The sequence below is a fragment of the Pongo abelii genome, chromosome 10 (genome assembly GCF_028885655.2).
Source record: "Pongo abelii isolate AG06213 chromosome 10, NHGRI_mPonAbe1-v2.0_pri, whole genome shotgun sequence".
Taxonomy (NCBI): domain Eukaryota; kingdom Metazoa; phylum Chordata; class Mammalia; order Primates; family Hominidae; genus Pongo; species Pongo abelii.
The window spans coordinates 41,466,919-41,482,061 of record NC_071995.2 but is presented as its reverse complement, the minus strand read 5'-3'; the positions used below and the strand labels follow the sequence as shown (position 1 = coordinate 41,482,061).

The 15,143-nt window shown below is 41.4% G+C and overlaps 1 protein-coding gene across 6 annotated transcripts in view; it reads right to left on the bottom strand.

Moving 5' to 3' along the window:
- TMEM117 (transmembrane protein 117) overlaps nt 1-15,143 on the bottom strand; it is a 597,128-nt gene that overhangs the window by 550,463 nt on the left and 31,522 nt on the right. For 4 of the 6 annotated variants that reach the window (XM_054527171.2, XM_054527174.2, XM_054527173.2 and 1 more), the window contains one exon: nt 2,767-3,071. In XM_054527171.2, the coding sequence (XP_054383146.1) occupies nt 2,767-3,043 (277 nt within the window). In that variant the 5' untranslated portion in view covers nt 3,044-3,071. Of the gene's footprint in view, nt 1-2,766; nt 3,072-11,480; nt 11,885-15,143 lie in introns of those variants that run through there. The other 2 variants (XM_002823124.6, XM_024257491.3) reach the window with 2 other exon arrangements.

Sequence of the window (15,143 nt, the reverse complement as noted above, 5' to 3'; positions counted from 1 at the left end):
CAGTCCCCACCCAGATGAATCATGCTGAAATTCTCTTCTGGATGACTGAGCTCTCAAAAAGAACACTGCTCAACAATCCAGATTGGTATCATTCAAATTTATAGTGGCTAAAAATCTTCAAGATAATCAGCAACCCTTTCATTTGTTCTGAGTCAGTTCACTTCCCAACTCCCTAGGGCCACTGTTCTAAACCTTGACCACTTCCTTAAACCCCTTGCATCATCAAGCCCCTCCATCTTTATCGTCGGATCTTCTTTTTCATAGTAAAACAGAGGTTATCAGGTTAAAAAGATATCAGGTTATCAGGTTCAACAGAGAGAAGAATACCTTCCTGTTCCTACACCTCAAACATACCTAATATAGTACCAATCTTTATCTCACCCATGCCTATATTTGAGAAACCAGGGTCTCTCCTCTTGTCCTCTCTAAGCCACCATTTCTACCTGTGTCTTAAGTCCCAGACCACAGAAACCTTCAGAGATGCTGTCTTTCATCTATATCTTTTTATCTCCACTTTAATCTAGCTCCTTCTCCCACAAATATAAGCAGGTCAATTAATCTTATCCCCCAAATAAAACTATCTGCCCCACCACCAACAACAAAATTTTCCCTTGGCCCTTCTTCCATTTTTAGCACTTCTCCATTTCTTTCTTCTAGTTTCTCACCAAATGTCTAGAAACTACGTGCATCTATACATATGTGTGCATTTTATACATATATGCACAAGATGATATAAAATATGTACATTTTATATATTTATGTAATAGAAACAGATGGCAATAGTTTGAGGAATAGAGAAAAATACATATATAATACTACGTGTGTGTGTGTGTGTATGGATATTTATTTATTAATTTATTCCTTAAAACACTGCCATGGTTTCTAACCCAACCTCTAGACCAAAAATACCTTCAGTAAGTCACCTATTTATCTTACCACTGCTAAGTCCAAAGCTCTATTATTACATTCTCTTCCTAATTGACCCAGTTACAGCATTCAAAACTACTTTCTTTTCCCCCACTGCATACAGAGCATACATTTATTTGTTTAGTCTTTCTCTCTCCTGTAGGAAGTAAGTTTTTATGAAGGCAAAGACCTTGCCTACTTGATTCACTGTCTAGAATTGTGTCTGGCATGTAATAAGCGATGAACATTTATTGAATAAATACCACCTACCTCCAGGCAAAAATCGGTTAGTTCAGAGGTGGGAACCAAACCCTGAGACAACTTCACACTCTTCCCTGCCAGTTTAAACTTGAGACCAGGAAAGTCAACCCAGTCTCTCTAGGTAATAAAAAAATTCATTTTCAGTGTTAAAGAATAAAGCAGATATTATAGAGAAAGTGAGCCAAATACCATCATAACAGATTTCAAGCCCTTGGTTTCATTTATCCCAATGTCCCAATGTCCCTGTCACTTCATTCTATCCTCAGTCTCTAAAATATCCTAACATCCTTATAGTAAGTTACCTTTTTAACTTAAACTAATTTAGTCTCTTCTTCTGTCATTATCAAGAGATCCCTTACTAATATACTATTCTTTGGTTGGATAGGCTCAAAATAAACATCCTAAAGCCAATGTTCAACAAAAAAAAAAGAGAGAGAGAGTAAAAGTTTATAGTTCCAACCCCCTGAATGAACAATATGTGTATATATTTAATGAAAATGTGCTGTGATATGGAGGTATTTTCTTTATGATTTATAAACTCTCTACAACACTTCGGTACTATTTATGGGGGGAAAAGCTATTTTCATGTTCATATCTTCTCTAAATAAGATTACGTATATATCACTATGGAATACTATGCAGCCATAAAAAAAAGATGAGTTCATGTCCTTTGCAGGGACATGGATGCAGCTGGAAACCATCATTCTGAGCAAACTATCACAAGGACAGAAAACCAAACATCACATGTTCTTGCTCATAGGTAGGAGTTGAACAATGAGAACACTTGGACACAGGGCGGGGAACATCACATCCCAGGGCCTGTCGTGGGGTTGGGGGTGGGGGGAGGCATAGCATTAGGAGAAATACCTAATGTAAATGTTGAGTTAATGGGTGCAGCAAACCAACATGGCACATGTATACCTATGTAACAAACCTGCACATTGTGCACCTGTACCCTAGAACTTAAAGTATAATTTTAAAAAAATTTAAAAATAAAAAAGTTTTAAAAAAATGACTATGTATATATTTATTTTATCTCTGATGCTTTTTCTTTTTTTTTTTTTTTTTTTAAAGACCGAGTCTCGTTCTGTCACCCAGGCTGTAGTGCAGTGGTGCGATCTTGGCTCACTGCAACCTCTGCCTCCCAGGTTCAAGCAATTCTCCCACCTCAGCCTCTCAAGTAGCTGGGATTACAAACATGCGCCACCACACCTGGCTATTTTTTGTATTTTTAGTAGAGATGAGGTTTCACCATGTTGGCCAGGCTGATCTCGAACTTCTGACCTCAAGTGATCTGCCCAACTCGGCCTCCCAAACTGGTGGGATTACCAGCGTGAGCCACCACACCTGGCCTAATGCTATTTTTTTTAATGAAGTTTGGTACTAATTTTACCTCATGCTAATTTTCCTTAGACAGTAGGAAAAGTAAACCATTAACAGAGAGTAGTTGAAGAACCCAGTTACAACCATGCATAACTTAAGGCAGGAGGACAAACTAAAATGCCTCCTCCATTGGCATTTAGAAATAGCAAAGTTGTATGTTGGAGAATAGAAATTAAATAATTAGCAATATTACATTTCATGGGTCATGGTACTTACCAAACAAACGCTGATGGAACAGAAATTTGCCAGCTATTAGTCCTGTGAGAATGGCAAGTAGCCATAGAAGCACCTTCAAAATCCTCCAGCCAATTCCTCTAGGGTATTTATTTGTAACAAATGAAAAACAGTTTCCAACAACAATAACATTGGCTTCTGTTTGGCTATGAGAAACTGGGTCTTCCGCAAATATTAAGAAGTTAAAGAAGATCACCAAGTAAGCCACAATCATGCGAGACCAGGGATGCTGGAAATAGTAACGAAAGTCTTTACCCATTCTTCAAAAGTCCCAGTTCGTAGTTTACCTGTATAAGAAAAGATAGATAGGGTTAGAGGAGGAAAACAAGTAGTGGCTTTCTTCTTTTTATCAGTTCAGGTTTATAACAGTTCCATAAAAAGGTATTTGGAAAAGATGATACCTGTTCCTACTTATGGCTCCAAGACAAGTCTGAGAATGAGGAAAATGAATACTGTCCCTTCCCTAACATCTAATCATACCTCTGATCATTTGGGGACTTAGGAAAGAAAAACAATGAAAGAGTATGGGGAGACAACGGGATGTGAGAGTGCAGAACACTGTCCAAAATTGGGATGGTGACCAAGATGACATGTAGAGGTCCTCCCAGGCGGAAATGCAGAGGTGGCACAACCATGGCTCATTGCAGCCTCCACCTCCTGGGCTCAAGTGATCCTCCCACCTCAGCCTCCCCAAGTAGCTGTGGCCACAGGCATGTGCCACCACGCCTGGTTAACTTTTGTATTTTCTGTAGAGACAGGGTTTCTCCATGTTGGTCTTGAACTTCTGGGCTCAAATGATCTGCCCACCTAAAGTTCCCAAAGTGCTGGGATTACAGGTGTGAGCCACCATACTCGGCCTCCTCTTTTTGATTATTACAAAATCAAAACAATATAGAGATAAAATGAGCATATATTAACAAAAGTTAAACAATATTCTCTCCTCTGCCCAAATCCCTCTCCTCAGAATTATGATTGCTTACGAATTTGGTGTAATTACTTTCAGATCCTCTTCTAAACATTGACAAATGTATATAGGTAAATAAACTTTTATTAAAATGTTCACAGTCTAGTTATCAAATAATTTCAATAGAGAGTAAGTTCTATGAAATAGCTAAGTCTACAGTAGAGTAGTAGCCCACAGACAGGACTGGGCAACTTTGCATTGGGTGAATGAGAATAAAGAGGAAGATTTCATAAAGGATATCCCCAAGTTTAAGGTTGGAGGATTAGCAGAATTCTTTTACTAGTGAAGAAGGGACAGACAGAAGGCAAGCCACTCTAAGCAGTGGCTACAGCACATCCAAAGGCACAGAGCACTGCAAAATATGTAACATGCCCACAGTAGTAGGTCCTAACCTGAATATGTGCACTGGAAGTACATAGCTGTCTTAAAATGAAAATGTTCAGGCCCACCTCCAAAGTCGTGCTCAGCTCCTCATTCTTCCCTCTTTGGGAACCAGCCTGCCCATAAAGAACACAAGCTGTAACTTCCACATGAAGAGATCTGTCTGGGTCCACCAGGGCTTGTAAGTGGATGATTATGTATAATTCTGGGGTTTGGCCTTCGTGAGCCCATTTGGCTCTCAGACTAAACTATGTCTGTTTTTCAGCAGTAACACTGATTAAATCTTAGATATCAAAAATAATACAGACAAAAATTTGACTGCCATCTGCCAATTCATTTTTCTTCTCTCCCAATTTGGTTAGAATTCAGAAAGGGAAGAGGGGGAAGAGGCGGAAGAGGGTCCTTTACAAAGCCTACAGCAGTTTGCATGCCAGGCTCTGTGCTGGATGTCTGCGTGTATCATTTTATGATTTTTGTCATAACAACCCCCTGAAATACTGTTATTATCATTCCTGTCACTTCATTTTACAGGGTGGAAATTGGGGCTGACACAGATTTTGTAACTTGCCCAAAGTCACCTAGCAGGAGAGCTCTGATCTGAGCCTCTGAGGCTGACTCCAGGTGCTGATCACCATTCTCTGCAGACAGCCAGATCAGCTCCTTGCACCTTCCTTGCCTAGAGAGCAGGCCCAGGTCCCAGTCCCAGGGATGCCATCCCTTGAATGTCTTCTGGAGACATGTTCTTCTCCAGACACAGTTATAATAACTCTGTAATATATCTACTTCTAATGCATAAAAAAAATTGTGTGTATGCATGCACGTGTGTGTGTGTTGAGAAAGAATCCTTTATAAACCCTGAACACTTGGTGGCGGGAGTATCCATTGATAAATATTCTCACTTTATACATGACTGAAATCACAAAGACCATGCCACAAGCCTGAAGTAAGTCAATGGAAGATCTGAGATAGCCTCCAAGGTTCCCGAGTCCCAATCCAATATTCTGGGCTAACGAATGCCAATTCAACCTACAATCTTAGTTAATGAGGACTTGTCATGACTATTTTACAAAAGAAATATAAACATGCAAAAGGATTGGCAATAGAATTCAGCCAAGCAAATAGTGACTGTGCCTTGGATTCATAGGCCTTCTAAGCAATTTTAAGTCCCTTGTTATCTTTGTGAACACTCTGAAATCTGTCCCCAGGGGCTGCAGCTTGGACCACCTAGGAATGGTGACTATCTCAAGAGTCTTGTTTTTATTTTCATATTTTTCAATATGAGGTTTATCACCTGCTATAGTAGCAGAAACTTAAATGTGTGACTCTCACACCAAAGAGAGCAGAGCAAGTAGTGAAGAACAAAAAAATGAACTTTTATGTGTTTTCATGATATTCAATGTGTAAGAATGCCAGAATAGGTTGGTTTTCAACTCAATTTCACATAACACTTTTGGAAGTGTCCAAAGACCACCACTACAAAAAAAATTCATCACTGGTCACCAGTGAGTCATGAAAAAGAAATAGTTCCCATATGCCCATCGGAACTAGAAAGGATTATTATTTAAGAAGCTGCTATTACAGGTTGCTGTTGCTTCTTTCACCAGTAAAGAATTCTGATATGGTTGCTACCACCACCTCCCCTCCCACCATGAGCACACACAACTAAGGCAGTAGGATTTAGAAATACTACTGAAATACCATCATTATCACTCCTATCACTTCATTTTACAGAGAGGAAACTGAGGCTCACATGGACTTTGTAACTGGCCCAAAGTCACCTCTCAGAAGAGCTGTGATCTGAGCCTCTGAGGCTGACTCCAGGGCCTGATCACCATTTCCTGCAGACGGCCAGATCAATTCCAATACATACAATCTTGATTCCTTTTTTAAATACATGCATTTTGGAGGCTAGCACATACTTATTTTCTTGTTGTTTTTAACTTCAGAATCTTGCTTCGTGGGCTATGTAATGTCCACATGCTCAAGTTAAATTAGAACATTCAAAAAATTTCTGAGACAGCTGTTTCTCTCCAGCATTTATATTATTTAGGGAAAGAGAACTATAGCATTGAGCAATAATCCTGCACTAGTACATGATCTTATTTAATTACCACAGTAATGCCATGAATGCTACTATCACTGCCACATTACAGGGAAGAAAACAAAGGCTCAGAGCAGTTATTGCCTGTTTAATTTACATAACAAGTGGAAACACCAGGACTTGAATCCAGACCTACACCTAGCCCTTAATCTTTCTAATATACCACAAAGCTGGAAGTGTTTCTTCCAGTAAGATATTTCCCATCATGCTTACAGCTCATTCTTTATTTCCACTAACAGTTTCAACTAGCAGAACAAAACAGGACCCCATTATTGATCATTTAAGCTGGCTGGAATTTATTCTGGCCTCATAATTCTGAAGTTGAAGTGATATCTTCTAGAGGGTCCCAAATTTCAAACCCTTACATAATAATTTGAATTAAACCTCTGCTTATCCTCACTTCATGACTTCGTACACAGGCTGCAAATGTTTGCCTAGTCATCTGAGCCCTACTTTCTAGTTCCTTAGGTACCCCAATATTATCCAGAGAATCAAAACTGTTTTCACCTCTGTAGTGCACATAAAACATCTTTACAATCAGTATGATCATTTGGTGTATCTACTGTTAATTTAAATGCAGGCTTGAGGCTGTTCAAATGGACTATGTTACACAGGGCACATAGTCTGCAAAACCTTTCCATTTTTAAAAATTCATTTCTATAACCACAAATGAGAATGAGCTTTTATCTTAGCTCCTGGCTCATTATAGTGAAATTATCTGTGTATGTTTGTCTCCCTCACTTGATCATAAGCTCCTCAGAGAAGTGGCTGTTTACTGCCAGGGCACAGCACAATACTGGGCTCATATTGGGTGATCAGTAAGCATCTACTGGATGAGCTGAGTGGTACACTCACAAAGAGAAGCTCCCTCATTGTTTAGGTGAGATGAGAAGAAGGTGGAGCAACCTGCCATTCAACTTCCGCTAAGGCAAACAAAGCGAAGAGAAGCAGTGCAATCCAAGGACTGCATTGATGACTTGGCCAGTAACAATACTAATGCACCCCCACTCAACTCCCTCTCATTTCAGCACGAGGTGTTAAATTAATATTTCTAAGGCTAACATTTATTAAGCACATACTATATACCAGACACTATGCTGATGAGCTTTACAAGCATCTCTTAAATTTCATAGCAACCCAATGAAGAAAATATTATTTTCCTTATTTTACAAATATTGCAACGGAGACTTAGAGTTCAGTAGTACCTTGTAAAGAATAACAAAATTAATTTATATCAGAGCCACAATTTAAATCCAAGCCACCTGGCTTCAACATTCCATGCAATGTCTTCCACACACAAGGACATAAATTCTAAAATCTTACCCTTTATGTTAGTTAGAAAAATAAAGCCATCTGATATAAAAAAATAATCACAGTACTTCTATTTTGTGCAAAGGCACAAAGGAAAGCGCCTGGGACTGATGTAGAGATGTATCAGTAGTTCTGTGTGGCTGGAACACTGGGTGCTTGGAGTTACCCTGTGAGAGTTAAGGATAATTAGGAGCCAGTACAACAAAGATTATCCAAAAGTGTTGGTCTGTATTTTACTGAAAATAGAGAATTATCAAAAGTTTCAGAGCAAAAGAGTGAGACAATCATACATTTAAAAGTGATGATGTACAGATTTGTTAATTCCATAATAACATTCATTCATTCATTCATTTGTTCAATATTTACCAGTTGCCTATTTTTTGCCAGGCACTGGCCTATGTGCTAGGGTAACTAACAGACAAAGTCCTGTTGCCATGCATCTGATAGTTTCTTTGAGGGAAACAGATATTAAACAGATAAAAATTAAACACAGTTTTTAAGGAAGTTCATAGAGAAAATTATAGCAAGGAAAAGTTAACAGGGAGTGTCAGGTGTGAGGGAAGTTAAAGACCTCATTATAAGGTGACATTGGAAGACAGGCATGAAAGAAGGGAGAGAAGCCAGCAGCTATCTGGGGAAAGTGTGATCCAGAGAGAGAGAACAAAAGTTGGAAAGGCCATTGTTGGGTGCACGTTTAGAGCAAATTAAGGGATCTTTAAGGAGGGCAGTATGACTGGATGGGGAGCAGGTGCAGGGGAGTATGAAAGAGATTAGGTACAGGAGGTAGCATCTGATCACGAGCAGGCCTTGAAGCCCTCCTATGGGGGCTTTCAGCCTGAGTGGGATAGGAAGTAGAGGAGGGACACAATCTGACTTATATGTCAGAAGGGCCTGTCTGTTTCCTGGTCGAAAATATTTTGTAAGAAAGGAGGGCAAGGAACAGAAGCAGGGAAGCTACTGAGGAAGCCGTTGCCAAAGATGCAGCAACTTGAACCAAGCAGAGAGAAATTAAGGCAGTTTAAACAACTCTGGTTCTGGACACATTCAAAAATAACTAATAAGATTTACTAATACATTGGATGTAGACGTGACCTAGGCAAAACCCAGAATGGAACTGCCATCTCCTGAGATAGAAAATGCATTTCCTGAGATGGAAAATGCATTTCCCGAGATGAAGAGGGATGCAGTAGATGTAGACAGCAAACTCGTAATTAACACTTTTTAGTGCTTTTAGGGGTTGGGCTCTTGGAAAGCACTTTCCATGTATTCTCTCAATTATTCCTCATACCAGCCATTTGGATTTACCAGTGAAGAAACAGAAATTCAGAGAGGTTATGATCTGTCCAGGGTCATAAAGCTACCAGCTGACAGAAACAGGCACGACTACCTCTATATAACCCCAAAGTTATTACTCTTAGTTACCACTGTGTGAAGTACAAAACACAGAATAAAATTCCAATGGGAAGGAAGTAAGAGTAAGTACTAAGTGATGACTTGAACCTAGTAGGCCCTCAATAGATATTTGCTGATGGATGAATAAATGAATAAACAGATGTATGGATAACAGATAACAGACCAGCCTGGGTGAGGAAAAAAAAAAAACTGGAAGACTCCATTCCAGAGAGAGTAGAGTCTGGATAATACACATCCAAATCTGCAAAAGGACAGATGGAAGAAAGGTGAAAAACCAAATATATGGAATGTCCTCAAAGAGCTATAAACTTTCAAAAGCAATCTCAGGTGGCAAAACATCATTTCTGTTTTTGTCTATTGGTGGTATGGGGATGTGGGGGTGGGGAGGGGCAGAGCCCACGAGGAGTATGAAAAGTCTTATGCTTACTTTCCAACCTACCTGGTCTCACACACACACATATGTACACATACACACAGACCAGTCCTGAGGTAATGACAGGTCTGAGTATATTATCTTAAATTGTTAGATAAAAAGGCAAGAAAAGATTATATACAGCATTTTACATAATGCAAGTGCCTAATACAGGTTAAAAAAAAAAAACACAAATAGCAATAATAACAGAAATAAAGTTAGAACTTCTTACTTTTAGTCTAATACAAAAGACCACAGGGGCTTTTAAATAAAAAGCAACCTTTTAAGTCAATCAATAAAACCACCATAAGTGGTTCTGATAGATTCCAGGATAATATCTGTGGTACCTTAGCTAATTTAGAGGTTTACATCTATAAATCACTTCCGAGATTTTCTCTTCACATTGTCTCAACCTTTAAGTGATTTTTCTTCCCTTGTTCCTATCCTGCAGTCCTTGGGTAAACAAATTGCTTAATCAATGCAAGTTTTTAAAACAACAACTCCAAAAGCAAAATAGGTCTAGGGGTCCTCTGAACAGAGACAACTTTCCATTGAAATGGCAAAATATTTATGAGCCCAGCACATTATAAAGTTAAAAAATAATCACTACTATATCCTTTAAAAATGTTAGACCTCCTTTTCAGTGATTTGTTTGCAATAAGGAATTGTGAGCCCGGAGCAGTGGCTCACAACCTGTAATGTCCGCACTTCCGGAGGCCAAGGCGGGCGGATCACGAAGTCAAGAGTTCGAGACCAGCCTGACCAACATGGTGAAACCCCACCTCTACTAAAAATACAAAAATTAGCCAGGCATGGTGGCGCGCGCCTGTAATTCCAGCTACTCAGGAGGCTGAGGCAGGAGAATCCCTTGAACCGGGAGGCGGAGGTTGCAGTCAGCTGGAAATCACGGCACTGCACTCCAGCCTGAGCGACAGAGCCCGACTCCACGAAAGAAAGAAAGACAGAAATTAAAGAAAAGAAATTGCCATGATCATATTCCAAACACAATGCCAAAGAAAAAAACATTTAATGAATTAAATAGAATTCATGTGAAAAGTTTATTTTTTAATGACAGCTTAAACAAGCATAGATAAAACTGACAAGAGCCAGTATTCTCATCACACGGATCAGATGGAGGGTGGAATAGGAGGGATAAATGCCTGAGACAAAATGTCAAAATCCATAATTACTTTTAAACTACGAAGACTTGGGGGATAAAAGAAAGTATATCCATGGTCAAATGTCAATACTTTACAAAAAAAAAAAAAAAATGGGGTTTACAGGGATTCAACTACTTTTATATTCAATAAATTGGAAGACCTTGTTTCTGAAACCAAAACAAAACCCTGTCGCTTCCTAGAATTCCTTCCTTGGATTTCAGACAATACATCATTTATAATTAGGGGGCAATACATATCCTTATATTCAACATACTTTTACTCATTTTTTTTTTCCTTTTTGGTTCCTGATAAGCATGTGATGTTTACTCCCATGTCTCTCTCTCTCTCTCTCTCACACGCACACCCACACACACATACACACACTTCATTGTTCCACAGAGGGTAGAACACACTTGTGGGCCTGTGGCATTTTCAAAAACAGAAATGAAAAAAACAGTTTTATTTAGTCATGATGAAGTTAGCAAACACCCAAGTCTTTGTTTTTTTCCCAAGAACAACACCTACGAACTTCAACCTGTTAATTTAATTAAGAAAAATAGGGCTTTTACTCAGTTCCTAGGCTAGGAATCGCTGAAGCAAGGAAAGTTCAAGGTCTGCTCTCCCTCCGTATCTCTGCACCCTGGAGCCAGGAGTTTGAGGACTCCCACCAAGAGCCTTTCGCCCGGGAGTCTCCTCTGCCCTTAGCCAGAGGGCTGGCGCGTCCCCCCTCCCTCCTTGACACTTCACCCTGCCTCTTTGGCTGCCATCCCCAGGAAGGCAGGAGCAGAGGCGCCGGGGAATCCGGGGGCCGGGCCGGGGTTCCGCGGCTGCTTCCGCACTCGCGGGCAGTGACGAGGAGGCACCAGGCTACGGGCGGCAGGGCCGGGTGGGCTCCGCTGCGGCTGGACCGAGCGGCTGAGGAGGCTCGCCCAACGCCCATGCTCACGTACTCACCCGAAGGGTCGCGCGGGGCGCGGGGCGACTGCAACACGGGATTCGCGGTCGAGCACAGCCCTCGGCGCGCCGGCGGCCTCGCTGGGAAGCGCAGCGAGACGGGCCGGCGGCGTCGCTGCCGCGGCTGCTGTCACGGAGCTATAAATACCGGCTCGGCCCACACCCGCCGCCGCCTACGCCGGGCGCCCTCCGCGCGGGTTCTTCACCGCGCCGCGCTCCAGCCGCAAAGTCCGCGGCCGCGGGCCGGGCAACGCGAGCGCAAGGGCACCGGCGCCGCGCAGGTGACCGCGATCATGCCAGCTGTGTGCAACCTCTGCAGCTGGAGGCATGGCCTCTCCCCGCCCCCGCCCTCCCTCCCGCACCACGGGCTGACTCCAGCCCGCGGGCCGCCTGCGCCACGGGCCGAGCCTGCCCGGGCCGGCCCGCCTCTGCAGAGCGGCAGCTGCAGGCGGGGAACGGACTCAGGAACCTGGTGGGGGTTGGGGGGCGGCTGACAGAAAATCCACCATCCTGCAGGGAACCAATGAGGGTCCCACTGGGATGTCCTCGAAGAGCTACAAACTTTCGAAAGCAATCTCAGGTCGCAAAACATGATTTCTGTTTTTGTCTGTTGCTGGTGTGGGGATGTGGGGGTGGGGAGAGGCAGAGCCCATGAGGAGTATGAGAAGTCTTCCACTTACTTTCCAACCTGCCTGGTATCACACACACACACACATATGCACACATACACACATTCATACACACATAGAGATGCACAAATACACTCATGCATACATATGTATACACACATAAGCACACGTATACACATGCATACACACATATATACATCAGCACACATACTCATGTACAATTTTTAAACTTTTTGCAGTCTGAGGCTCTCCGGAGCCTGTCATTCTGATACCTAAATGATAACTCTGCCGCATAGGGCAGGAAGACACTTTGACTACATTTGACCAATTCCTCTCTTCCTGAATGTAACTCCTTTCCATCATGTATGTGTGGACTCTGTTTCCTTCCACACCTAATAGCAACTGCTACCTCAGTTTACCGGTTGCTGAAAATGTGTTAACAGCTGCTATCCAGCATGCTAATATTTCGTGGTAATGGAAGTTATCACTAGTGTGTATAATCAAATGGAAAATAGGATTTCTATATGCCCATATTAGCAAACTTATGAAGGCAGAGCTAGGCCCTCCCCTGGACTGGTAGCCTGATTCAGGAATGGGTGGATGGCAAAGGGGAGAACTGAGGTGTCCGCAGATTTTAAGATGGGATGGAGAGAGCCATGTCCAAGTGCCACAGGGTAGCTTATCTGCACGGGCATAATTGGGAATTCACTGCCACACTTCCCACTAATTTGACATTTTTCTAGCTTCCAAGAATGACCATGTATATATGGTTTTATATATATATATATATATATATATGCCTCTCATATATATGAGAGTGAACTCAATCCACTGCATAATCAATTGAACTACATGGGTGTCTACTAAAATGAACTTCAGTTCATCAGAACCGAAATGTCGTTCAGCAGCTTGTCTTCTGTCTTCTTAAGAAATAGAACCCCCACATCCCCACACCACTATATATATAGTAGTCAATCATTTGTGATCATTTTACAGAACTCTTAACTAGTAAGGTTCTCTTTTGTAATGCTTTAACAAGTTTTGCCAGAAAGAGTTGTTGCCTATGCTAGCACTTGGTACATTTTACTATTACACTTTTGTTGTTCTTTTTTGCAACTTCTTTTTCCCCCCACTACGCTATGAACTCTTCAAGGGCAAACATTAAATCTTACTCATGATTGTATCCTTAGTACCTAACATAGTAAGTTATAGTAATGGCTTATAGATAGTGGATTAATTCCACGTATTAGTCATTATATTCCACTGTGCTTTTATAACTGTAATTAGTATTATTCTCTAAAGAATTTTTAAACTGTTACACGTGGGTAACTGTTTAACAAAGGTTCCATATGCTATATTTTCCTTGGATCTCCATTTAAAGCAAGGACTCTTCAGTCAGTTAAAACTGAAAAATAGTAAAGCTTCACAAATTATACAGAATACTGAGGTCTGTAATTTATTTCTTTTATTATTACTATTTTCTTTGAGACAGAGTCTCACTCTGTCCCCCAGGCTGGAGTGCAGTGGCACAATTATAGCCTACTGCAGCCTTGACCTGCTGGGCTCAAATGATCCTCCCACCTCAGCCTCCAGAGTAGATGGGACAACAGGCACACACCACCACACCTGGCTAATTTTTGTATTTTTTGTAGAGACAGGGTTTTGCCACATTGTCCAGGCTGGTCTCAAACTCCTGAGGTCAAGTGATCTGCCCACCTCATCCTCTCAAAGTGCTGAGGTTACAGGTGTGAGCCACAGTGCCCAGCCTTTTTTTTTTTTTTTTTTTTTAAAGAGGCAGAGTCTTGCTCTGTCACCTAGGCTGGTGTGCAGTGGTGCAATCATAGCTCATTGCAACTTCAAACTCCTGGGCTCAAGCAATCCTGCTGACTCACCCTCCCAAGTAGCTGGGACCACAGGTGCACACCACCACACCTAGCTAATTTTCTTTAATTCTGTAGAGACAGGGTCTACGTTGCCCACCTGATTGTGAACTCCTGGCCTCAAACCATCCTTCAGCTGGGATTTCAGGGTGAGCCACAGCACTCAGTTGAGGTCTGTAATTTATAACTCCCTGTCACCTCCAGACAAAACAAAATAAAGGAAAATAAAGGAAAAGAGGAGGCACTTTCCCTTTCATTGAGAAAGAGACTGAAAAATGTATTGTATTTCAGGGGATAGTGGGATAAAAATCATTCAGCAGCTTGTCTTCTGTCTCCTTAAGAAATAGAACTCAATCCACTCCATAATCAACTGAACTACATGAGTGTCTACTAAAATGAACTTCAGTTCATCAGAACCGAAATGTCTGGCATCACTTACATGGAACTTGTTAGCCTACCTTTAGACCTTTAGATCTCTCTTCGTATAATAATAATTTTAAGAATAAGCTCTACCAATGCTTACTATTTATTGTTGAGAAGCCTCAGGGCTTAGAGAGTGTAGTTCTCTAGGACCACTTCAAGGCAAAATACTGAAATGGGCAAGGCTTGTTTTCAGCATCAATGTTCCCTTTTTAACCACTGACCAAGAAGCCTGTGCCCTTTGCCTTGGTAGCCAGCCATGATCTCCAGCTCAGCCCTGTTTCAGAACCGGATAGAGGAATACCCTCTCAGCGTGATCACAATAACAATTAGTGACAAAAGCTCAACTTATTGAAGGCTTATTGTATACCAAGCTCATTACATGTATTAAAGACCTGTGAGATAGCTGCTAAACACGGAGTATCCCTCTCTACATTTACCTTTGAGGAGACAGGCATACTGAGATTGAGTAGTTCATTCAAGATCTCACAAGTAGCCATAGTAGTAGAGTAAGGATCAGAAACCAGGCAATGTGGCTTGTCAGCCCACGTTTTAACCTCTCATCTTACATAATACTTCCTCCCCATATAAGAGAAAAGACATGTGGGTTTTATGGTTAGGAGACCTGACATAATGAATATTGGTATAAATTCTGGCTCCACTGCTTACTCGCTATAAAGTTATACAAATTGCTACTAAAAAATTACAATAGGAATCTCCAGATCTTCCTTCTT